Source organism: Cervus canadensis, chromosome 2 (assembly GCF_019320065.1).
Source record: "Cervus canadensis isolate Bull #8, Minnesota chromosome 2, ASM1932006v1, whole genome shotgun sequence".
Lineage (NCBI taxonomy): Eukaryota > Metazoa > Chordata > Mammalia > Artiodactyla > Cervidae > Cervus > Cervus canadensis.
The window spans coordinates 15,834,104-15,858,686 of NC_057387.1; the positions used below are offsets into that span (position 1 = coordinate 15,834,104).

Genomic DNA, 24,583 nt, shown 5'->3' on the forward strand with positions numbered 1-24,583 from the left:
GGGCCCATGACTGGTGGGGAAGTTCCTTTGCTCACACTGGAAATTCTTTCAAGGGGTAAGAGAAAAAATGGGGTGGTGGTGGTCAGAGGGATATAGAGGAAGAGAGAAAGGGGGCTTAAGATCCAGTGGTCACCTCACTGCCCAGCTTCACTGGGACCCACAAAGCAGCCCTTCACCCCCCGGATGCCTCCGTGCCTCTTTCACCCCTTTTCTTACAGAAAATCTCAGTGGCTCACAGAGGACGGCACCCAAGATACACACTTAAAAATATCCTGAAGAACACATACTTGTTAGTCATCTTCTGCTAAGTTCAAAGTATTTGGGAAGGACAGTGGTGAGGGATCTCAGAGACTGGGTCATACCAAACTGTGTGGCTGAAGAGGGTAAAGGAACCCACTCACCCTGCAGCTCCCTCCCTTTCTCCCAAACATGTCCAGGAAGCCCTGAATGTGAAGATCTCAAAGGGTAGCCTGCCCACTGCCAATCAGTACCTCTGCAACAAAACAGTCTTGGGGGAGTCAGAGTTCTAATGAGCTATCTTTAAGATTAGCCTTGCCCAGACAAACATCTTTTTTACTCTTTCCAATTTAAGGTTATTAACATTTGTCTGGGCTAAATATCTTTAGTCCCACGTTCCATTTAGTTGTAACACAGGAACTTCAAAACTGGGTCAGGTTGGTTATGTCAACATGACTCTCTCCCAACCCTATGTGGTCTTTAAAAACTCTCCCTTTCTACCACTAGACTACTTGCTTCCCCACCTAGAGGTTAAATAGGCAAGGTCATATAGAAAGGATTCAAATTCAGGACTTCCCAAACAAAATTTCCTTCCCAGTCTGCAAGGACACACTAGCTCCCCAACAGCTTAGGGTACTAAGTAGCTCAAAGGTAACTGGTTTGGCTGGAGGTGGTTAGGTTCTTCTTTTCCCTTAAACAGCACTGGGGAAAAGGGAAACCAGTTCTGGAGAACCAGATATTGCCTTTTGAGACTTTAATGCCTTTGAGCTTTCTATGCACCAAATGAGTTAGTACTTTACTTCATATGGTTAATCTTGCCTTGGGGATTATTCAAAAGAGGAGAAATTGTTCACTTTCCGCCCCAAACTCACACCCTCCCCACCCTGAATTTTAGTACAACTATGAAAGACTCACAACTCTACAGGGGTATATTGAAATATTGTTATAGTGGCCATAGCATTTCAAAGAGCCCAACAAATAAAGAGAAAGTCCTGGCTGGATTTGAGAGAACAATTTCTTGTTATGATGAACCAGAAACAAAAGATTCTACTGAAACTGAAGAGCTGACAGACTATGGTTGAACTTAAACCTTCATAGTGAGTAAGAAGAGGGTCAACAAAGTCAACGAATGGAGAAGCCCAAGATTGGTCTGGGGTAAACAAAAGGATAACAGCACTTTAGCAAGGTTATCTTCTGACCTCTTCCACCAGGTATCGGTCATCAATTTTCAGCCCTTTCCCTTCTGAGGCATCTGCCAAACCAAAAGGCTTTCTCCTCTTTTGTAGGATGTTAAGCCAACCCAAAAACATCCCTTAGAGCAGGATGAAAAACCAAGAGGAAAAGTTTATAAATCTCATTCCAGGGTAGAAAGTGCACATATCCAACTCAGCACGATGGTTATGTGGTACAAATGTACACGGTAATAACTTTAATTAAATCAGAACTGCTAGCACGTGTAACGTGTTAAGTGGCCCTGTAGCTATGTCAATGTTCCCAATTTACTAAAACATCAATGTGGCAGAATGCATTTATGAGCTCCAGATTTTCCGAACATTTTAAAGAGGCTATTAAAAATGACGTAAAACAGAATTCTACCTCAGAAACTTAAGACATTAAGGTGAACACTGGTGGGCTTTCTGGGACTTTTTCATGGGGCACCAAAATGAGCAGAGGAAATGTTGAGACTGTCAAAGCGTATGACAGATGAGTGGAGGCAGATGGGGGAAGAAGGTGTACTAGCCACAAGGCCAACACATTCATGTTCAAAGAAAGTCTGGGTGAAGGAAACCCCTCCCCACCAAATAACAAAACAAAACCCCACTCAGAGGGGAAAAAAAGGGTTTCATACAACATAGTATCAAAAAGTAAAAGGAACACACTAAACGCACAAACTTGTGGCAAGTCAGTCCACAGCCTATTATGATAGGTCCTTTCAGTATCCGTCAGCTTTCTTCTCATCTGTTATCTTAAGGTTATTTACAGATGTGTGACTTGAACAAGAGTCTTACAGGAGGGTGGGCAGGCTTCAATCATTGGTTTCTGGATCTGTCTGAGCCATGTAAGCATCCAACTCAGCATCCAGGTGTCCTTTTGTTTTCGACATGTACGCATCCAACTGGTTGTCCAGCTGCTCCTTGGTCAGTACCGGGCGAGCAAGGGCACCTCTCCCTCGTCCACGGCCTCGGCCTCTGCCGCCAAAGCCCCCTCTTCCCCGACCTATCATACCCCGACCTGGCCCAAAGGAAAAAGAAGAAAACAGTTACAAGTATGTTTAATGGGTACTATGGTAAATGCCCCTCAGAGCAGCGGGGCCTAGCTGAGAAAGGCTGAAGGGCAGGGCAAAGAGGAGAAATCTGGAAAAACAGGAAACACACTGGGTAGAAAGCAACACATGGAAAGCACACATAATGAATCCCTTCTTACATGCTCATTTCTAAATGCTAATTTTTTTTATTCTATCAAAGGGAAAATAACTGATAATTAAAAAATTTTTTAATCTCTCTCAAAATGGAGAAACTAAAAAATTTGAGACTCACTATAAGTTTATAATTAAAATGCAAATAATTATAGATAACTCCATTTAGTAAGATAGGGAGGAAGTAAAAAGGGCACAGAGAAACAGGGATGTGAAGCTAGACAGTTTTAAAATTAAACTTTATTGGCGATCCTTCAGAAAAATTAGCTCATCTCTCCTCAAATTTATCAAACCTAAGGAGCTGGCTGATCCTATGTCAGGAGACTGAGGAGTTATTCTGACATAGGAACAATTAAGGGAGTTGGGAAAAAACACTTGGAGTAGTTCCAGCCATTTCTGTCTCCTGATTCTATTCACATTGTAACAATTATGGTTATCTGAGAGGTGGTTTCAATTCACTTAACAAAACATACCCAGCTTTCTGAAAAGCTACTTTAGACTCCTCCCCACAAAATCCTTGTGATGTCTCTCTCAGAAACCAAGTCAAGATAATTTGAACATGCTATTTCATCCTGAAACCCAAACTAGCTTGCACTTCACTCAATAAGCCAAGCAACATATAATGCGAGAGAAGAAAACAAGCCATCAAGTTATCAAATGTCCTTTCTCAACAGTTATTATCCCCTGGCTACTTCAAGGTCATAAATTATGGAAGACCCACCACACACTTTAAAAGGACCAAAGCAAATATACACAGGGGCTACAAGAATGTATGTATTTTTTCCTGGACAGGTGTTGTTGGGAGTTTTCCACTAAGCTCTAAGCCAGAAATCTCCCATGAGATTTGTTATTAACAGCAGCAACACCATTAAAAATTATTTTCCAATCTGGGCCATGAGGTCACAAGACAAGTATCACTAAGTCTGGAGGTAAGATTATCAACAAGAGTCAGTTAATTAACTGACACAATAACATCTTGCTTTTTCTACTTTAATGGAAAAATCTCTGGTTTTGCATAGACACAAACTGAGTCAATACCTAGCTTCAAGTCTACCATCTTCTTTAACTCTGCTTTACTTTTGTTCATCCCCCTCTTCTCAATTATTAGACTCAAAGTGGGGTTTTGAGCTATGAGGTGGGCTGTGTGGTGGTGGGGTAGGGACAGAAAAAGATAAACCCTTAACTGACCATCTTGTCATTTTAATAATACAATTTAAATTTGCAAGAGCCTGAAAGAAGACTGCATATGATCTGGTTCTGTAACACATACCTGACTATTCTTGGAAAACCCATGACAGACTTTCACACTACCAGCATGTGTATTTAGAAAATAAGCCAGTTTCATAAAACAAACAAGACAAACAAATAAGCCTGCCTATGACTTGAAGCTGTGCAGAAAGGTGGCTCTGAGTTTTGAAGGGAGAGAAATAAGGGGAAGCTAGTCTCTGAAGTTGGTAGCTGACTAACCTCTACCACCGATTCCGCCACGACCCATAGCTCCACGCCCTAGGCCCCCTCTCCCAGGACCTCCACGACCTCGAACACCACCTCTTCTTAAGCCCATTCGGGGAGCTACGGCTCGTCCACCTCGGAGCAGGTTTTGACCTTGGAGAGGAGGCATACAATGTATATGCAGGTAAATCCAAGAGAGACAAAGTAGATTCTAACCAAAGGAAGGCGGTGAGGGTTAAATGAGAGTCAATTCAGTTAATTTTTAGGTTGGGTGGGGCAAGCTGCACACTGAGTATGAACAGATTAAGCTGCTCTTTATTCAATCAATGCAACAAGTCTGATCACAAATCCATTTTTGGAAGAAGTTGGCAGTTAAGTCAATTAGTAAGTATACACATTAATAAGTATCTACTGAATAATCACAGAGAGGTGCCTAGCATTATGATAAGATTTAAAAATAAATGATATGATTCCTGCTCTCAGTACATTTTTGCAGGGGACAAGAACTATACAGGGAACAGTATAACAGTGCCCAAAATGTAACAATCATAAGACCTATGGGTCAACTTGCCCTCTTTTTTTTTTCCCAGGTTTAACAGTGTTTCACTAGAATAGAACCAGGAACAAATGATTAGTTAAGATATAGGCCAAAAGACCCATAGACTTCTTAATTTGACTTATTTCTAGAACTTGAATGTGCTCTGATTCAAGCAGCAGCAGGGTGTTTTAAGATGGAATGGAGATGACATGAATTACCTGTTGTTACGCAGGTCATAGCCTCTCACCATTGCACATTATCAGAAAAGGAATGGTATCGATAAAAGACATGCAGCACTATTAAAAATATGTGATTTCAAAAGTTATTAATTATATTAATACAAATTCAGGCTTAAAGATGTTAAACAAATGTGTCCATAGCAGCCCAAGAGAAAAGGGAAGGGGGTGGGTCCCGAACAATTGTCAGGTACTCAGCACTGACCTCGGAGCGACATCCCGCCCCTAAGCAGGGTTCTTGTGGCACGTCCCCCACGAAGTCCTCCTCTGGGCAAGCCTCTCTGGATAATGGGCAGGCCTCTTCCTCCGATTGCTCCCCTGGCCAAGGCCCCTATGGGTCGGCCTAACCGTGCCTGGATGTTACTCTTACCCAGGCGCTGCTTTAAGCTCTTCTGGAAGAAAAGGTGTTAGGGAATTGAGATCAAAAAAGCAATCCAATGGGATTTAGCAACTAAAAGTGCAGAGAAAAAGAAGCGAGATGTCTGTGTGGTGGGAAATAAACCTGCACTTGCTGTCAAGGATCCCAAACCAGAAGCAAGCCTTTGCCTCAGAACACAGTGTAAGAAAAGCAGAATTTTGATCCAGAGCTTCTAAGAAGCTTGAGTATGGTTCCATGAAATTGGCATCACCACAAATTATCTCACTAGTTTGACTATAGAAGTCATATACCACTACTTGGAATGTAAATTTTCATAAGAACACTACATTTCAGATCGTGGATTCTGCAGATTTTGAATCACCAGTTGACAATGATATGACTTGATTCATACCTGCCCAAGGACTACCACTCTCTTCAAAGGCTTACTCAAACACCAAAGAAGTTCATCACACTCTGGGCAAAATTTAAATTATAAGTTCATTTGAATTCTTGTGACACAAGAACAAGTTTGATTTCTCAGTCAAAGAGGCCAGTGTGTCCATTTTTCCTCTGAGTATCTATCTCCAGACGGTCCACTTTTTACCTTAAGATGTAAATAAACACAAAAAAGTCAAATCTCCTTTCCTTACATATCTTAAATAGTGATAATTCCTTTGCAAACAGCTCCATTAAGTCAGTATAATGACCTTTAATTTATAATAAACATATAACTCAAATATATCTCCATAGAAATCCAGCCAAACCTGCATTAGAATTGAGTTGAGCTATAATCATAAAACTCAGGGTCACATGTGAGAACAAGGATAGACCATAGAGATTTTTCAATAATCTGTCCCTCAAAGAGAAACCATGAAAACGAGATCTCAATTAAATTCCTTCAAAGGAATGGGTGACTGTGTAGCCGTGAACACCAAAGCCCTAGCAAACCTGCTCTCCTAAAAAGCCATAATATGAATGAAAATAAATTATGTATTCTCAGGCTTCACACACAAGTTACTACAAATGATTTTCACTGCAACCATGTGCTGTGAATTATTATTATTAGCATAAGATTATAAACTGCTTATCAGAGGGACAGGCTCTGAATGACACAAGGTCAAGACTTCATTCTACATGTCTGCTGTGTTTGGTCATTCCAAGTATATCCTCTCAAGATCTGTGCTTTAAGGGGAGACTATACAGTACTTAGAAGTTCTTCTCCCTTCCCAGTCCTGACTTGCCACCAACCCTATTCTCTAACTTAACAAGAGGCTGAAGTATGTCAGCTGTACCATCCAGTTTCCACTCTAGAGCTGTGCTTGCTATAGGCTAAGGTATCCACTAGCCACATGTGGCTATTAAATTACAAGTAAAAAAAAGTTAATAAATAAATAAAAAATTTAAGCCCCTCAATCACACTAGTCATATTTTGAGTGCTCAACAGTCATGTGGCTACTGTACTGGAGAGCACAGATATAGATAGAGCATTTCCGTCATCGCAGAAAGTTCTACGGGATACCACTGCTCTAGAGGCTACTTTCTGCATGGACTGTATTTAAAGCTTGTTAAAATGTCCTTTGGAATATGTCAGACTTGTCTTCAGCAATTTTTAATATTTACTCTTAGAGAACAGTGGTGCCTTGTACTGCTTTCCTGAGTCAGGGATGAATGCAGCCACTCCAAGGCTTAAGGTAGCTGAAGCAGAAGGCCTTGTTTATTTTTGGTCAATGAGCCCAATGGTTCAGGGTGGGGGTGGAAGGGTGTTATATTTAACTGCTGATTTTATGCACAGCCATGCAGTGCTTCCAGTTAAAGTCCTTACAGTTGCATGGCACCGCCCTCCAGACGCCCAGCCACAGCTTGGACATATCCTTCCACAGCCACTGTCCGGACTTGCATATAAAGTCTATGAATAATAAAGAGCAGGTTTTATTTCAGATCTGAATAGGATTATTTCTTAATGGAAATTTGAAAGAGAACCCACTAACTCTTAAATTACTCAGTGCTGTTCTATTTTACTGACAAGACTTTAGGTGCTGTGGAGATGAGGGTCACCCTACTCTTTCCACTGTTTAGCACTGAAAACCTCTGACTAAGAGGACTTTCAGATTCCCTGTACTAGGGAAGAAAGAATATAGTCATTTTCCTAAATTGTAAATAATTTAATGGGGACTATAGGACTTTTGAAGATCATCTAACACAGAAACTAAAATTCTCTGTGGAAAAGCCAGTGAATCTATTCTTAAGGGCAAAGGATCAGAAAACAAGAGATTAATACTCATTGATAACATAGAAACAGGCCACATTGATGGCAAACTCCCTAAAAGAGAAAGACAACAAAAAGTTACTTATTGGTACCTGCCCAAATGGGAATCCTCTGAGCTTCTCTCTCCTCCAGAGAAGTTCAGCTTTTGCCCTGAGCCACCTCATCATTATCCATCAAGTCCTGACAGCCTCAGTGGACTGCCTGACAGAGATCAGCTGCTTCTGGAGCATTAAGACCCATTCTCTCACCTGCTTAAGTTTTAATGCTGCCTGGACAGAGGGTCTATTCTCCATCTGCTGGGCCAGTCTTCTGTTTCTGGCACTGGCTAGCTGCTGCTGTTGCTGCATCGAAGCCCGAATATTCACTGGCATCGGCTGTTTGTTCTTCAGCATATTAGTAAAGCTTCAAGGTCGAACAAAATGGATGTTTAAATAAAAGCTTTATTACAAAACATTTATTGGCATTTTCATGGCTTGCTAGACCAGGAGCTCCAGATCCCACGAACTTAAAGTGGTACACTTAGATCAATGCTGATGTGGGTTCAAGACTCCTCTGCTTCCACAAACTTGCAAGAATCAGAAACTCAGAAATGCAGCTAAGTGTAGCACATTCAATCAAAAGTGATAACAAGGGCTCAGGTAACTGCTTTTAGAGGTGGAAAGCATGAGAAACACGCAATAAGCAGATATGATGACAAGAGACAGAAGATGTAGTTTCAAAGACGGACAAAGCAAGCCAAAACCTCAGGAGACCGGAGGGTGCTATTTTACGGGCAAATACATGGAAGGACAAGAGCACCTTCAAAGCCCATGGAAATGATATATCCACATAAACTGTAAAAGCATATCACATTTTCTCATGTATTTGGTCACTTAGTAATATGCAAATATGGAGAATCAGAGTAACACACCCTAAGAGATAAAGAGAAGTACATATGCTTCAGAAAAGACAAACAAACATAAGTAAATCATTTAGTGGTCTAATACCAACTTAATAAAGTCACTAGTCAAAGGCACTCAATGAACAAAGCTCTCAGACAAAAAGTGCCTTTAAATACTGTAACTTTTTTTAGTATCAAATGATTTTTTTCTGATTCCAAGTGATAACTTCTGAAAAGGTTAGTTCAATCATCTAAGAGCTTGTGAAGACACTCTTCTATTACTCCTGTCAAGTTAAGTTTAATGGGATGAAAGAGAACACTCAAACTGTAAAAGAACTGAAAACAAAAACAAACTAAAAGCAGAATGGAAAGAAAGTGAAATGGAGCAAAGCAAGTGCCTCTTACAAGGCCCAAGAATGACATTCAAGGGCCTTTGGACATATTCTTAGCTTGCTACCTGCCTCTTACAGGCCAGACACAACACTGCTGGCCTTGGACTGGGCAGCAAGCCTACTGCAGCCAGGGTCATGCTACCGAGCTGCACCACCCCTGTATCAACGTAAAAATATGTGAAGAAAAGGGAGGGTGTGAGGAGTCTTTTTAAAATACATCCCACCAGACAAATATTTCAGATAGCATAATATAAAAATCTACTGATAAGGGGTTTTGAAACAACCGCCCAATTTGTTTTGTGTACCACATACGATGCAACTAAGAACAGAGGTCTGTAGCCTTCTGTTGGTATTTAGTTTAAAACAGACTTTTGTGCATTGGACCCCAGCGCCAATTTAAGTAATGTTTTCTTATGAACGAGCTGAAGTTGCTGTTGGCTGCCTCACCGCTCATTTAGAGACATCTTGGTGGTGCTTTTTAGCACAACTTTCGGCGCAGACTGTGCAGCCATCTTCAAATCCCGAGAATCTACAAAGGACAATGGGCAGAATGAGCAAACCAGAATGACGACTATCTCTTTTCAACAAAACCCAAAGACCCAAAAATGAATGAAGAGGCTTCTATCGATGATTCTCAACCATCACACCAAAACTCATTTCAGGTACTTAAACAGAAGGTAGTTACTTCAGACTAATAAACTCTTGGGTCTTCCCAAATGGCGCAGTAGTAGAGAATTCTCCTGCCAATGCAGGAGACACGGGTTCTATCCCAGGGTCGGGAGAATCTCCTAAAGTAGGAAAATGGCAACCCTCTCCAGTATTCTTGCCTGAAAAATTCCATGGACAGAGGAGCCTGGCCGGCTACAGTCTATGGGGTCGCCGAGAGTAGGACACAACTGAGCACATACACGGTTAAGTTTCAAGGCCGCAGGACAGAAAATACCTGCCCAAGCCTCCAAAATGGCAGACCCAAAGCAAGTGTTGTTAAGAGTCTGGTTTTTCATCTACAGCCGTCCTTCTCAACCTTGGCGGCAAGGAGCTTTAAAAAACAACAAAAAGCACTCAGAAGCCTGGGCCCACCCCATTTGAAGCACAATCTCTGATGGTGAGGTCTGGGGATGAGCCATTTATAGCAGGGGAAAATAGGTCTGCCTCGCTGCTTCTCACGTGCAGCTAAAACTGACAACTACTGATCTAAAGAGATGACACAGGTATACCAATTTCGCAATCAAGTAGGGGCATTAGCAAGGGCCTGGCGACCTGGGGGAAGGAGGGAATAGGAAAGATTTCCTACACCGGCATTCCCTTGGGAGTGCGCTCTCAGAGAGCGCGCCACAAAATTTAACCCTAAAATCGCCATTACTTTCCAACGTCCCTTGAAGTCGTGTAATCCTCCTTTCATCTCAAATCTCTGTCAGGACCGCCAACGTAGCTCAACTCGCCAACGTTCCTTTTTCATCCCTATCAAATTCCAATCTTTTCCATCCATCCCGCGAGTTTTCCAGTTCGGGGTCTCCCCCGCCTCCCTCTCATGGGCTCCGCCCCCTTCGGGGCCTCCGGCTCCCTATTTGCTTCCACATCCCACCAGCTCCGGTTCCGCGTCCGCCGGGCCCCTCGGTTCCCCCAAACTCTTGCCCTCCTCACCACAGACACGTACCGAAGGAAACGGACGCCAGTGCTCCTCCCGGGGCTGCCACCACGGCTGCGGCAGGTGGGCCGGGGACCGGCCGAACCTGAGTTGACGGTGGAGGGGCTCGGGTTAACTTGGTGGGCGGTTGGTTAGATGTGTTAAGCGGTAGATTGCTAAGTTGGTTCGTGGCTCTTGGCTGGTCGTCCGGTCGGCCGGTCCGCCTGCTCACCCGGCCTGCCCTTTCCTTCCTTTCACCACGGCCGCTGCCGTCAACTCCCGCTCCGTGTGGAAAACAAAATGGCCGCCACGCCCAGGGCGGAATGGGACCGGCTAAAATGGCGTCGACGCAGTTACGTCAGACGTCAGATCCGCCGCATCCCTAGAGGGGCGGGAAAATTTGTGCCTCGCCCGTGCGGAGATTAGGGCGGAGCCCCAGGGAGAAGGCGGGACTTTAGCAAAGGCCTCGTCTGTATTACGCGCAGCGCCCCGCCCGGGGAAGGGCGTGGCCAAATGGTTTTGCTCTTGGGTTTTAAGGGGGCTGCGGATGATTAAATGATTTGCGTCTCGGGGGCTGATTTGGTCTCCGTGAAGGAGTTGTCCGTATTTCTTCGCGCGTTCCTCTACCCCTGAAACTAAGACAGACCAACTAAAATTCTTTATGCGGATGTGCCTCGGTCTCTTGCGGACCACCGGGCTCGGGTAGTTTGCACTCGAGTAGTTGCACTCCCCTTATTTACACCCCGGGCCCCTGTCAGAGAATCGTGGATTATAGCAAAAGCCCCAACGGAGGCCAGAGGGCCAGTGCTCAGGCTGGGTTCTGCGCCAGTCACCACCGTCCGTCCATATTTTCCTTTTCACTTCTCTCCCCAGCTTGGCCTGAATATTGTTAAATCCGTATTTTGTGGGGCGTTTGCGTCTCCCCTCCCGTTTTCGTGTCCGCTCTCGCCATTTTCCATTCATGTGGATTTTGATGCAGATCTGTACGAGATTTTTATTATGCCTTGCCACACAATAAAGGGCTCAAATGTTTGAAGAATGAGTGAATGAACACATCTTCACCCCTGCCCCCAATATAGGCGCATCAGATCCTTTCATTTTCCTTCCTAGCATGTATCTGTGAGTTTAATGTTTTGGTATCCTTGCTGGGCTTTACCTATGTGACGTTGAGGGTTGTGTGTTGTTAGGCTCACTGCTCTGTCCCCAGCTCCCATACGATGTCTAGCACATGGTAGGTCTTCAGTAAATATTCTTTGAAGGTTGAAGGGAAATTCTTCTGCCTTTATAGCTGAGATGCTGGTACACGTATCAGCTTCATACATCCTCCACTTCTAGCTGGAATCTAGAATCCCAGCCTTCCTGGGCCTTCAGCATTCCTTAAATAGGAAGATGCAACAGTCCCTTGACCTATCGCCAAAAACATCTCTCCTCAAATAAGGCAAGTTGTGAGTGAGCAGCCTTCATTTCCCCACCTACTCTATACTGCCCACCTACTCTATACCTTACCAAAGGAGACAGACAGCAACTGGCGGCTGGTGAGACAGAAGCCTTTAATGAAAGAGGAGTTGCAGGCCTGGCCCACTAATCTTGCACCCTTGTTGGTGGGGAGGGAAAATTAAAGTGAGGGGGAAGCAGGGTGAAGGAGCAGGTATGGCAGGGTAGAGGGGAAGGGCGCTGCCCGCTGGGGCCGTCTCCTCAACTGTTCTCCCAGAAGAAGTTGTTGCACGCCACTGTGAGGGCAGCCACCAGTACCACATACTCCTGGAAGTCCACCTCTCCATCTCCATTCTCATCTAGCTCCTTCATCACCTTGTCCACAGCATCTGCATCCTTCTGGGCCTGTGGAGGGAGGAGATGGAGAGATAGGTATATAGGGAGATGAATAGCACTGGATCAGGGGCATGGGGGGGAGGGGTGATTGGGGAGAAAAAGGCAGAGATGAGCAAGAGGAAAACTACTTATAATTATGGGACTCTTGTTTCCCTCCTTAAAACTAACAAAACATTTGTGGCTTCCGTTTGCCTACAGAATTAGCTCCCTAACAAGGCAGAATAATAAAAACAATTACCATATGTTGAGTGCCTACAATGTGACAAGCTCTATACTAGGAGCTTTACAAGCATTCTCATTTAATTCTAGCACAGTTAGTATGAAGTGGGTTTCATTATTCCCATTCTAGAGAAGAAACAAATTGACAGTGGTTAAAGAATATGCCCAGTCACACAGCTAGATAGTAGCAGCATCAGAATTTGACCCCAGGTCTCATAAAATCTAAAAGCTGGTACACTTTCTACTGACTTATTTTCTGCATCCTTCAGTTCAGTCAGAACTGCTGAACATATTCCATCTTCTTTCTCCCGTCTTCTTGTTCAGATACTGTGCGTGTGAGGTTGCTTCTGTTGTGTCCAACTTTTTGTGACCCTATGGACTGTAGCCTGTCAGGCTGCTCTGTCCATGGGATTCTCCAGGCAAGAATACTAGAGTGCGTTTCCGTGCCCTCCTCCAGGGGATCTTCCTGACCCAGGGATGTCTCCTGTGGCTCCTGTATTGAAGTGGATTCTGAGGCTGAGCCACCTGGGAAAGCTTCAGATACTGTACCTCCTCCTCAAATGTCTTTACTTACTCTAATAATCTTCCAGGGGCTTGAGTGCCACCTCTTTGGAGAGGCTCTCCCGCTTCAGTTAGGTTAATATTTTCCCATAATCCTTTCTGACACCTCTGTTAAGGCCCTGGGTGCTTCCTGGGGTTCAAGGTTTGCTTTCAAGTGTCAGTCTTTTCCTTCTAGACTGTGTGTTTTGTTATTGATGCCTAGCCCTTAACAGGTGATCAGTAAATCAGGGCATTTTGACTTGAACCCAGAGGGGTGGGGGTGGGGGTGGGGGTGGAGGAGACGGAAGGTTGGGCTGAGCTGGGGTGGGGAGCTGACAGAGAGGTGCCTCCTTTGCCCCCCCCCCCCCCCCGGTCCCTCCCACACTCCACCCTGCGCCCCAGCCCACGCTCACGTCCAGGAAGCCGGAGAGCTCCGTCTGCAGCAGCTCCTTCAGCTCCTTCTTGCTCAGCTTGTACTTGTCGCCCTCTTTGCCCGAGTGGGCGTGGAACACATTGATGAGCGTCTCCATCGCTGTCTCCAGCTCAGAGCCCATCGCGAAGCTCACCTACCCACGTCCCGTCATGGAAGTGAGCTTGGGACCATGCTTAGGGTACCTGGGGTTGGGGTAGGGTCCCACAGCTCAAAGAGCCATGAGATTGGCTCCCCACCACAATTCATCCTTCCTGAGATTTTACACAAGCAGAACTTCTAGACTCATTCTCTGTGCCCTTCAATCCATACCCTAGCCAGAGGGAGTCAGGGCTTTGGGCATGGAGGTAGAGCTCCTGGAGCTGGGCTGACTCTCAAGGCCTGCGGTGGACTCTGCTTGGCTCCTGGCTGCCTGGACAGACGCTGAGGAGGGTGGGGCAGGCGGGCAGGCGGGCAGGCGGGGGTGGTCACAGGACCCAGTCTGGCTTCCTCTGACTCTATTTTTACCCTTGGATTGCCTGCCTCGCACAGCCAGGCTCTGCTATTGGGGATGGTGGGCTGGGCTCCCGTCTATAACCTTGACTCTGCGGCCCACCCGTAAACCAGGAGTCAGCCTGGAGCCCTTGGTCAGCTTGGTGGAGAGGGTGGCGGTCCGAGTGGGTGGTCCAAGACTCATGGGGAGGGAGCCTGAACATGTCACTTGGCTTCCCTCTGTTACCTCTAGTTTGGTTCCTCTTACTTCTCTGCAGAATCAGCCCTTCTACTGGGTAGTAGTGGGAAGGGAAAGAGGGATGTCTGAGTCTCTTCCCTGGAGCCAGGGCTCCCAAGGAAGGGGAGAAGATACCTGTGGGATCTTGTCTCTGCTGTTGGCCACTCCTGCCCCCAGGCCAACTTGGGTGATGTTGGGACAGTGGCGGCAGGGAGGATGGGGCTGGTATGTGTTTGGGGAGATAAAGGCTGAACGCATGAGGTTTTCTGAATTCAAGGGGCTGGGAGAGAGGAAGGGAAAAATGGAGGGGTCTGTTGATGAGAGGGGACTACCAAGCCAGGGGGCCTCTTTCCCTTGGCCTTGGGACAGTTGGCCCCTCCACCACCTCCGGGGGCAGCTCAGGTATCTCAGATCAGGTATCCCCATCCTTCCCCAGGCCTGAGGGGTCAGACAATGGGCCCTGATCAGGTGACATCCTAGCTCTTCAATGGAGCCCTTGTATGTGTCATCTGAACTCCGGACATGAGAAGCGGTTGTCACAGAGACCTGGGGGAGATGGAACCCAAGCTGGGGCTGATAGAGGGGATAAGGAGGAGGAGGGAGGGGTGCTGGTGGCTTAGTTACCAGCCCCATCCAGGAAGGGCACCTAGAGGTTGCCTGGAGACCTCGAGCAGCCTGGGATTGTGCAGAGGGGCCATTCTGAAAGGACCTTGGCAGGGAGGGAGTAGACAGAAAAACAAAGGGAAAGAATGAGAGGAAAGAGGAGCCAAGCAATGGGACAAGAGGAGGAGGAGAGAGGGAGGTCATATGAAAGGATGGTGGGAGTGGGTATAGTTCCCTAGTGCCCCCTCTTCTTGGTATCACATGGTCCATGCTCTGGGAGGGAACCCGGGCAAGGCTGGGTGGGGGTGGGGCAGATAGACCAAGGCTGCCAGTGGGTGGGTGGGCAGAAGGAGCGGTTCCATCTGCTTTCTTATTCTTATGCCACTGGAAGCAAGGCAAGAGCTGAGTCTGTCCCCCAGCACCTGGGAGATGGAGGGAGCTTTGTGGGGGCTCTTGAGGGCTCTGTGGTAGGAGGGCAGGGTCTCCTGGAAGCTCAGTGGCTGGGATTCCCACTGGCTTCCTCATTCCCCGAGCTCCCAGATTTCTCTCGGACCTTCACTTGCCTCCCCGCCAGCACCTTCCAAACAATGTCTCCCCCAAATCCCAAACTCCTCTCAGACCCCCAGGGCACTGCAGTGCCATCCTCCTCAGTCTCCTGGAGCCCTGCTGAAGTCCCCCCTTCCCCAGGCTGGCCAGGGCAGGGAGCAGGGCAGATGGGGCAGGATACTCACTGTCAGCCTGGGAGCGGGTTCTGGACAGGCAGACGAGGCTGCAAATGTGGCTCCCGGAGCTGTGCGGGGAGACCTGTCTTCAGTTGTCCTTCCCCCACGACCCCCCCTCTGCACCGGCTCCACCCCTTCACAGACAGACACCCAGTGGGGCGAGGGGCCAGGAGTGGACAGAGGCGCCCTCTGTCTCCTGGGCTGAAACAGGCTGCCCTGTGTCCTCTTCTCCAGCCTTGGATGCCACCCCCACGCGGGGGCCCCAAAAGGCAGGGCCCAGGAGGAAGGGAGGTGGGAAAGGTCCTGGGAAGAAGGAACGCTGAGAGGCCTTCTGGGATCGTCCTCCCACGCTCCCCCCCTCCCCCCCAGTAATGATGGGTGTGCAGCCGGGCAGAGAGGAGGTGCGTGCACCTGACTGAGGGGGCCCATCTTGGAGGGGACTCCTCAGTGAATAATTTAGTCTTGGGAGTCTCCATGAGGGGTTTCAGCCTGACAACCCCACTGAGAGATTTCAATCCAGGGTCTCCTCTGTGTGGGGCACTCAGCCTGGGTCCCCCTCTGTTTGTCGGGCCTCAGTCTGGATCCTCTGTGGAGGTCTTGGGCTGCAGGGTCCTTAGTGGGGGTCTCATTTTGAGAGGCCCTCTGGGGTGTTTCTTAGATGGGCGCTTTCAGTGCTGAGCTCCCCCGGTTGGTTTTTTCAATCTGCAGTGCCTTCTCCCAATGGCAATATGCTGCTGCTGCTGCTAAGTCGCTTTAGTCGTGTCTGACTCTATGCGACCCCATAGACGGCAGCCCACCAGGCTCCCCCGTCCCTGGGATTCTCCAGGCAAGAACACTGGAGTGAGTTGCCGTTTCCTTCTCCAATGCATGAAAGTGAAAAGTGAAAGTGAAGTCTCCCAGTCGTGTCCGACTCCCAGAGACCCCATGGACTGCAGCCTACCAGGCTCCTCCATCCATGGGATTTTCCAGGCAAGAGTACTGGAGTGGGGTGCCATTGCCTTCTCCCCAGTGGCAGTGTAATACACCTGATTAGAGAAGGGGGTATGGTGGGCCAGCAGGCTCCCTGTATTGGGAGTGATGGGACGCCAGAATGCCTGCTGAGTGGGATCTGGCCAGGCAGCTCCAGGCGAGTCCCCTCCCTCACCAATTGGAGGCAGGTGGGCTGGGTTGGGGGGGCCAGGGTTCCTGGCCAGATTGCTGGAGTGGGGGTGGGATGCAGTAGGCGTGATTGGGCGGGTCTCCTCTCCACAATCTACGACGGAAACTTGACACCTCCAGGCTTGGGAGGGGCTCTCTCCTCCCTCCTGGACATTTATAAACCACAGCCCTGGGGCTCCTGCTTGCTGCACCCCATCTCCTTGCCCCGGTGAGTCTTTGCCTTTAACCCTGGAGGGAGCCTGGGGAGCATTTTTTTCCGCCTTGGGCTCCCAAGTCCCTCCCCTGGACCTGGCTTAGACTGGGATTCAGGAAATGGCTTTGGGAAATCCAGCAACAATCCTCGCAGAGGGGAGGGGGTGGGCTGGAAAAGGGAGAATGAGTGGGCATGGCCCCAGCCGTCACCCCCCCTTGCCCCCCTCCACCACTGCCTCCGGCTGTGAGTGCCAGTACCAAGCCCAGACTGCCGTTTCTGGGAGACGAGGGCGGGGAGGGCTCTGAGGTCCTGAGCTCCACACTCTGCCCAGCTGCCCCCGAGGGGAGATGCGAGTGGGGCGACAGAGAGGCGGGTTCTGTCCAGACTGAGCCAGCCCTGACCACAGCTGGGCATCTGCCAGACCCCGGCTTCTCTGCTGGGAAGAGCGGCCAGTGTGTGTGTGTGTGTGTGGGCGGGTGCAGTGCAGGCGGGTGGAGACCCAGGTCCTTGCACAAACAAGCTTTGGAGACAAACAACCCCATGACCCTTTGAGGCTGGTGAAACTCCAAGAAAGGGTCCTTGGAACTAAACCCCACAGGGGGGCCACACGGGACTGAGAGGAGTCCAAAGAAAGACCCCAGTCCGAGCGCCTCCTCCCAGACAGAGGGGTCTCCAGATTGAGGGACCAACACACAGGGGTCCCTGAGACACGGACACAGCAAAAGGATCCCCAGACTTGTGAGACCTAGAGAGGAAGGGGTTTCTGGAAGGGAACATTCCTGCCTCCTCACACTGAGGTACAGTTGCCTGGTCCCTTGCCCCAAGCTCCATCCCCTCATCCCTGTCCCTTCTCTTCTTCCCTGTGAGGCTTCCTCAGGCAGAGGCTTGAGGTGGCCGCGCCAGGGCAGGGGTCCTCTGGCCTGCCCTGACTCCCCCTTCCTCTCCTTCCCCCTCCTGCAGGCCAGCCCCGTGAGCACGTCAGCTCCAGCTGCGGGGTCCTGATGGCGGCCGAGCCACTCACGGAGCTGGAGGCGGCCATTGAGACAGTGGTCACCACCTTCTTCACCTTTGCAGGGCGGGAAGGCCGGAAGGGCAGCCTCAGCGTCAACGAGTTTAAGGAACTGGTCACTCAGCAGTTGCCTCACCTGCTCAAGGTAGGTGGGGGTCTCTGGGCATGCCAGGGACTGTGGGACACTGTGTCTGTGAGGAGATGTTGCTGAGCGTAAGGTGACCACGGGTGTACTGAGAAGGAGGACGTGGCAGCTGCACGTGTAAATGGTTCTGGGTATTCTTGCCTGGCGTGTGTGTGTGTGTGTGTGTGTGCGTAACTAGGTAATACTATAAGTGCATGTGTGTTGCTGCAAAGGGCTTTGTGCTCCTGTCAGACCATGCTGTTTGGTTCTTGTTGGGTCTCTCTGTGCCTCTCTGGTTTCATCTTCCCAGCACAGGACTGAACCCAGAGCTGGTTTCCGGAAGATTCATAGTCCATCAGAGCTGAAAGGAGATCAAGGGAAAATATGGTCCAAAGTCCTCACTTCACGTGTATAGAAACCGAGGCCCAGCTATGGGAAAGGGTTTGTTAAAAATAAAAACACAGCCAAACTCATAGAGTCGCAGAATCTCAAAGCAGGAGGTTCCTGTAAATGGTTTGTGGTTATTCCCCACACTCTTTGGGACTCCCCTCCGTAATGCAACTGACCGCATCATTCTTTCTGTCCGACTTACAGGATGGGGTAGGGATTTACATTTCATCTGCATTGGGTTGGCACATCATCCCAGGCTGTTCACAGTTTCATTTACATCCATTCTGAAAATTCACAGGCACACGAAAGTGTGTGAATATGGATTAAAAAAAAAATCCCTACAAACTAGTCTCTGAAATTCATAGTCTATCATTTGCAATATCTCCTACATCCTTAAACTTCTCCCTTCCTCTTCTCACAGGAAACGTCAGGCTCTCCCTGAAAATACAGCATTCCCTGTAGCCCTGTCAGATAATGACTGGTTTTTCTTCCAAATCTAATTCCTTCCGGGGCTGGAGATGCTTTTCCTTACAACTTCCAAATGATAGTTTCTTCTCCTTCTCCTCCCCCACTCTCCTTCTCCCATCCCTGCTCTCCCCATCTCTTCTTCTTCTTTTTGGCTGCACCTGTGCATCTTGTGGGATTTTTTTTAGTTCCCTGACCAGGGGTCAAACCCAGGCCCTTGGCAGTGAGAGCACAGAGTCCTAACCACTGCACTGCCAGGAAATTCCATCTTCATCAGGAGACACTCAACTCCTTGGAAGCTCATACATAGGCCTGCCATTCTTCTAATTGTACACCTTATAGCTCTCCAGCTTCTGGCTTACTGTTTTTCTTCTCATCATTGCCACTGTCAGAATCCACACAGACAACTCATTCAACACCTGGGCCTTTCGATTTCTTGAATTCCTTACTTTCACAGATGCTGTCTTCCTGCATCTCAGCGTTCTTGCCTCTCTGCCCCACTGCCCTGTTCAAGATCTTCAGATCTTGTCATTACCAGTGCATCATCTCCACAACCTCAGTCTCAGGCCTCTCTTCATCTACCACCTCCTGTCCTTCCAGTTCTATTCCTCTATCTCATTCCTCCACTCCACCATTCTGACTCCACTGGGACCTTCAGTCTCTTGACCTTAATTAACACTTTTCCATCTTCCATCACCATCCCTCGAGACCTCATTTCCCTTCTTATTCTGCTGGGTTCTAAGGCTCACCACTATAATCACTTGCTCAACTCCCCTTGATTCTCTTTCTTTCTGTCCTAGTTATTTGGTAAAATCTCAACCCAGGTTGGAGAAGGCAACGGCACCCCACTCCAGTACTCTCGCCTGGAAAATCCCATGGACGGAGGAGCCTGATAGGCTGCAGTCCATGGGGTTGCTAAGAGTCAGACACGACTGAGTGACTTCACTTTCACTTTTCCTTTCATGCATCAGAGAAGGAAATGGCAACCCACTCCAATGTTCTTGCCTGGAGAATCCCAGGGACGGGGAAGCCTGGTGGGCTGCTGTCTATGGGGTCGCACAGAGTCGGACACGACTGAAGCAACTTAGCAGCAGCAGCAACCCAAGTTAAATCCAACATTTCAGCTCCATTAGCTTGCTGGTGAAACCCACCATTCTGAGTCCACACAGCTGAATTTGGCTGAAGAAAAACATACTTCCATGTTGACTTGTCTCACTTTAAATCTATGACCGTTGGCAATGCCTGGTCATTCTCCATTTCCCTACTTGATTCATTTACCAGCCCTTTCAGATGATTATTTCACAACTTTTCCTTTCTCCTCAAACTCCAGTACCTCTTCTCATAGTCTCCTTGTCACTGAGAACTTTTCTCACTGAGAAAATAAAAGCCATCAGGAAACTTCTATGTGCTTCCTCCCCCAAATTTACTAACTGATCAGCACATTTCCTGTCTTCCTTCCTGTTACGGGAATGATCCATCTCTGCTGCTAAGGCCAGTACCTCTGCTAGTGCGCTAAGTCCTATCCCTTCCCACCTTCCGAAAGACGTTACTCTCCCAATTCTTCCTCTCTTCTCTTGCATCATCAAAACTTCCCTCTGTAGGGACTTCCCTGGTGGTCCAGTGGTTAAGACTGCCTTTCAATGCAGGGGACATGGGTTTGATCCCTTGTCAGGGGGCTAAGATCCCATATACCTTGTGGCCAAAAAATCAAAACATAAAGCAGAAGCAATACTGTAACAAATTTAATAAAGCCTTTTAAAATGGTCCACATAAAAAAATCTTAAAACTTCCCTCTCTACTAGATTGTTCTAATCAGTTTGCGAACCCACTGTGCTACCTCCCTTCTTAAAAGAAAACCGCCCTTGACCGTGTAATTCCCTCCAGCTATGCCTTACACCTCTGCTCCCCTTTGTAGTAAAACTCCTCAGAAGCAGTGAGTTTTTTATACTTACCTTCTCTGCTTTTCCTCTCCTGGTTCAGAATGCTCATCCCCCAGGTATCTGCTCGGCTTATTCCTCATTTGACTCCATGGCAAATCCTCAGTGTGACCTTCCTTCAGCACTGAGTACAGAGATCACCTCTTGGGCTCTGTTCCTTTGTTGTTGTTGAGTCACTCAGCTGTGTTGACTCTTTTGTGACCTCATGGACTGTGTCCTTCCAGGTTCCTTTGTCCATGGGATTTTCTAGGCAAGAATACTGGAGTGGGTTGCCATTTCCTTCTCCAGGGGAATCTTCCCGACCCAGGGATTGAACTGTCATCTCTGCATCTTCTGCATTGCAGGTGGGCTCTTTACTGCTGAGATACCAGGGAAGCCTAAGACATTAGGACCTATGTGTGCTTAGTCGCTCAGTCGTGTCTGACTCTTTGTGACCCCATGGACTGTAGCCTGCCAGGCTCCTCTGTCCATGGGATTTCCCAGGCAAGAATACTGGAGCCGGTTGCCATTTCCTGCTCCGGGGGATCTTCCCAACCCAGAGATCCAACCTGCGTCTCTTGCGTCTTCTGCATTGGCAGGCGGATTCTTTACCACTGCGCCACGGGGATAGCCTTCGGTCCCTTTACCCTAGAGCTGTTTCCTTTCAGGACAGTTTCTTCACAACAGCCTCCATTACATAATTTTATTTTATTTATTTTTAAGATGTTTATTTACTTATTTGACGGCGCCAAGTCTTAGTTGCAGCATGTGGGATCTAGTTCTCTGCCCAGGGATTGAATCCAGGCCTCCTGCATTGCGGGTGTGGAGTCTTAGCCGTTGGACCACCGGGGAAGTTCCTCCATTATATAATTTTATGTTACCAAGAAGTAACATGTAATTTCCTTCCTTTCCATTGTAGGAAACATTCTTATTTTCATAAAGGTAAGGGATCTGCTCACTGTTTTATTTTCAGCACTTAGAGTAGTGTCTCACTCTTAGTTGTTGTTTAGTTGCTCAGTCTTGTCTGACTCTTTGTGACTTTCTAGACTGCAGCACGCCAGGCTTCCCTGCCCGTCACTGTCTCCTCGAGTTTGCTCAAACTCACGTCCATTGAGTCAATGATGCCATCCAACCATCTCATCCTCCGTTGCCCCCTTCTCCTCCTGCCCTCAATCTTATCCATGTTTTCTTTCATATCCTTCAGTTCAGTTTTCTTCATAAAAGTTTAATATAGTTCTACATTTTTCCTGAGTGCTTTATATTTTACTATTTTAAGTGGAACCTTTCATATGACATTTCCAAAATGGTATTTGTTTTTGAGTATTAATGTTGTCACCAGATACTTTATCATTTCTAATAGTTTTTTGGGGGAAAGAAATACAGAATTGTGGCTAAGAGCATAAGCTCGGAGTTAGACAACCTAGGTTCAAATACAGGGTCTAGTTTGTCATCTGTGGTTAGTACTTTAATCTTTCTGAGCCTTAATTTCTCATCTGTGAACTGGACTCATAGTAATACCGTTCTTGTTGGATTGGTCTTGCATTTATTCAGTCAGTATTTATTGAGTGCCTACTATGTTCTGTTCTGACATTGTCCTAGACTTTGGGTTATAGTAGTGAACAAGCCTCTGCTATGTGCCAAACACTTTCCCAGGCATTGGTATTATGGTGGTGGACAAGATGGACAAGGTCCCTGTGCTTGTGGAGCCTTTCATTCTAGCAGGTTATGAAGATTAAATGATGTAAAGCATGTAATATGTTCAGCACAGTGCTTGGAACAGTCAGCACTATTAAATGCTTACACTTGTTGAAATGTTAGCTTTTATTGCTCTTTTGGTTTTTCCTAGGTATACAATTATATGATTGCTAATATAATAAGGGGTGAATTTACATCTTCTTTCTTAACAATTTTACCTTTTATTTCTTTCTCTTGACTCACTGTATGTTTCCCCTTTCCCTCCCAGTGTTACGCTGGACATCTTTGCTTTGCACTGGCAATGCTTTTGGTATTTGACAGTTAAGCGTGATTGTGGCCTTTAAAAAAGTCTGTTGAGCTCTTCTATGAATGAGTTTCGTGCCATCTATAGATCTGGAAAGCCTTCTTAGCCTTCATCCAAAGGTTGATTCAAATGTTGGGCATGCGCGGTGCCTGAGGCATCCTTGTCTGGTTTGACATGGATCCATTGTTCAACAGTCAACTTTTCTGTTGTGATTATTCATCTGGCAACAGATCCTTTGATCACGGTGGTCCGACTTAGAATATCCTTAGTTTTCACAGGTCTGCTGGGAGAGACTTTGTCAAGGACCCCCTAGGAAACCGATACCATGTGTCCTTGCCATTCCCCTGATCTACCAGGCTAGTGACCCGGCTGGAAGAATGAGAAGGCAAGCAGGTTATGCAAGCAGGCGGCCAAGTGATGTGAACTCTTCCACCTTTCTGTGGAGGAGGAGGGTGGCCTGAGAAGGCTCTGATGGTGGTCAGAGGGAGTCCATGCCTACAAGGGCTCCCCAAGTGTCCTTGCACTTATCCTAGGGCTGGTGCAGTGATGTGCTGAAGCCTATAGGTACCTGCAGTTGAAGGCCCATTGTGAGCATCTCTTCCCCACTCTGCGTACAGCGACATCACGTTTATGGTTCACAATCCCCCATGGTGGGTGTATTTAGACCACAGCACACCCTGTAACCAGGTTCCCCACTTCCATCCTTTGCTTCCCCCTGGACTTGGGCACCAGGCAGTGCCATGTTGGGGCTGCAGCTTCGTCCAGAAGGTGTTGGGGTCGTCCTAGTGCTCTTTGAGGGAAGGGAATAGTGACTGGCAAGTCTTCCCTGTCTCCCTGTGTCAAAGCAGTCATTTCTAACTCCCTGTTTGCTGTGGTGTCTCCTCAGGATGTGGGCTCCTTAGATGAGAAGATGAAGAGCTTGGATGTGAATCAAGACTCAGAACTCAAGTTCAGCGAGTACTGGCGACTGATTGGGGAGCTGGCAAAGGAGATTAGGAAGGAGAAGGCCCTGGAGGTCCGGAAGAAGTGAAGCCAGCTGGCTGGGATGGGGGCGGGCATGGCATGGCTGGGTTGAACCCCACTCCCCACAAATAAAGCTTTCTCCTTGAAACATGGTTGTTCCTTATTGACACCCATCCTGAGTTCTTCTCTTGAGACCAGTGGATGGGAAAGCTCTGCCCCAACCTGAGGGCAAGTCCAAAAATTGTGAGCACCAACATAATTCGTCTTCAAATATTCTGCACCGTCAGTTCTTGAATGGGTAGGTGCTCAGGAATACATGGTTGATGAGTGAATATATGAAAGGTAGAGTGAGATCTCTGGGACATGTGAGGGGACTTATATCCTGCCAGCTGCTCTGGGGCTTGGTCTTGGCTTTCACTTTCTTATTCCTGGGGTTTGTGTCCTCGGACGGTAAGGATAGCAGTGAACATGTGTTGAGGGCTTGGTCTGTGCCAGGAATGGTGCTGAGCGTTTTCCTGTATTAGTTAATTCTCACAGGCTGTTGAGGTAAGTACTATTTTTAAGTCCTGTATCAAAGATGAGGAAACAGATTTTGGAGAGGTTAAGTCACAAAGACAGGAATAGGTGAAAGTGGAACTTCCCTGGTGGAGTGGCCAAGACTCCGCGCTTCCAATGTGGAGAAATTGGGTTTCATCTCTGGTCAGGGAACTAGATCCCATATGCTGTAACTAAAGATCCTGCACAGTGAAGATCGAAGATCCCACGTACCATGACTGAGACCCGGTGCAGCAAAATAAATTAAAAAAAAAAAAAGAATAGATGAAACTGGGTTGAAATTCCAGAGCCTCTGTGATGAACTGGGATCGTCTCTGAAGGGGTGTTGGGAACACTGGACCCTGTTCTGCTTCTTG

General features: G+C 47.6%; 3 protein-coding genes across 10 annotated transcripts; 1 reads left to right on the forward strand and 2 right to left on the reverse strand.

Annotated features, from left to right (window-relative positions):
• Nucleotides 1–1,233: 1,233 nt before the first annotated feature.
• LOC122433391 (chromatin target of PRMT1) lies at nt 1,234–10,728 on the reverse strand. 3 transcript variants are annotated; one of them, XM_043456274.1, is made up of 6 exons: nt 10,433–10,717; nt 9,223–9,304; nt 7,752–7,905; nt 5,085–5,268; nt 4,121–4,258; nt 1,234–2,469 (listed from the first exon to the last, which is right to left on the reverse strand). In XM_043456274.1, the coding sequence occupies exons 2-6, from the start codon at nt 9,285–9,287 to the stop codon at nt 2,264–2,266; spliced, it is 747 nt and encodes a 248-aa protein (XP_043312209.1). In that variant the 5' UTR covers nt 9,288–9,304; nt 10,433–10,717; the 3' UTR covers nt 1,234–2,263. The 3 variants fall into 3 exon arrangements, with proteins under 3 accessions (XP_043312209.1, XP_043312202.1, XP_043312219.1); XM_043456267.1 differs by having other exon boundaries at nt 5,085–5,271; nt 10,433–10,716; XM_043456284.1 differs by lacking the exons at nt 1,234–2,469; nt 4,121–4,258; nt 5,085–5,268 and adding an exon at nt 5,278–7,143 and having other exon boundaries at nt 10,433–10,728.
• On the forward strand, nt 10,343–23,820 carry S100A13 (S100 calcium binding protein A13). 4 transcript variants are annotated; one of them, XM_043456327.1, is made up of 4 exons: nt 16,919–17,049; nt 17,767–17,960; nt 22,979–23,094; nt 23,596–23,699. In XM_043456327.1, exons 1-4 carry the CDS (start codon nt 16,926–16,928, stop codon nt 23,609–23,611), a joined length of 450 nt encoding a protein of 149 aa, XP_043312262.1. In that variant the 5' UTR covers nt 16,919–16,925; the 3' UTR covers nt 23,612–23,699. The 4 variants fall into 4 exon arrangements, with proteins under 4 accessions (XP_043312295.1, XP_043312273.1, XP_043312262.1 ...); XM_043456360.1 differs by lacking the exons at nt 16,919–17,049; nt 22,979–23,094 and adding an exon at nt 10,343–10,486 and having other exon boundaries at nt 23,596–23,820; XM_043456338.1 differs by lacking the exons at nt 16,919–17,049; nt 22,979–23,094 and adding an exon at nt 16,673–16,821 and having other exon boundaries at nt 23,596–23,820.
• Nucleotides 11,934–15,737, reverse strand: S100A1 (S100 calcium binding protein A1). Of its 3 annotated transcripts, none has more exons than XM_043456297.1 (3): nt 15,465–15,737; nt 13,405–13,557; nt 11,934–12,241 (listed from the first exon to the last, which is right to left on the reverse strand). In XM_043456297.1, the coding sequence occupies exons 2-3, from the start codon at nt 13,543–13,545 to the stop codon at nt 12,098–12,100; spliced, it is 285 nt and encodes a 94-aa protein (XP_043312232.1). In that variant the 5' UTR covers nt 13,546–13,557; nt 15,465–15,737; the 3' UTR covers nt 11,934–12,097. The 3 variants fall into 3 exon arrangements, with proteins under 3 accessions (XP_043312232.1, XP_043312240.1, XP_043312250.1); XM_043456305.1 differs by having other exon boundaries at nt 13,405–13,606; nt 15,465–15,608; XM_043456315.1 differs by having other exon boundaries at nt 13,405–13,568; nt 15,465–15,588.
• Nucleotides 23,821–24,583: the final 763 nt, after the last annotated feature.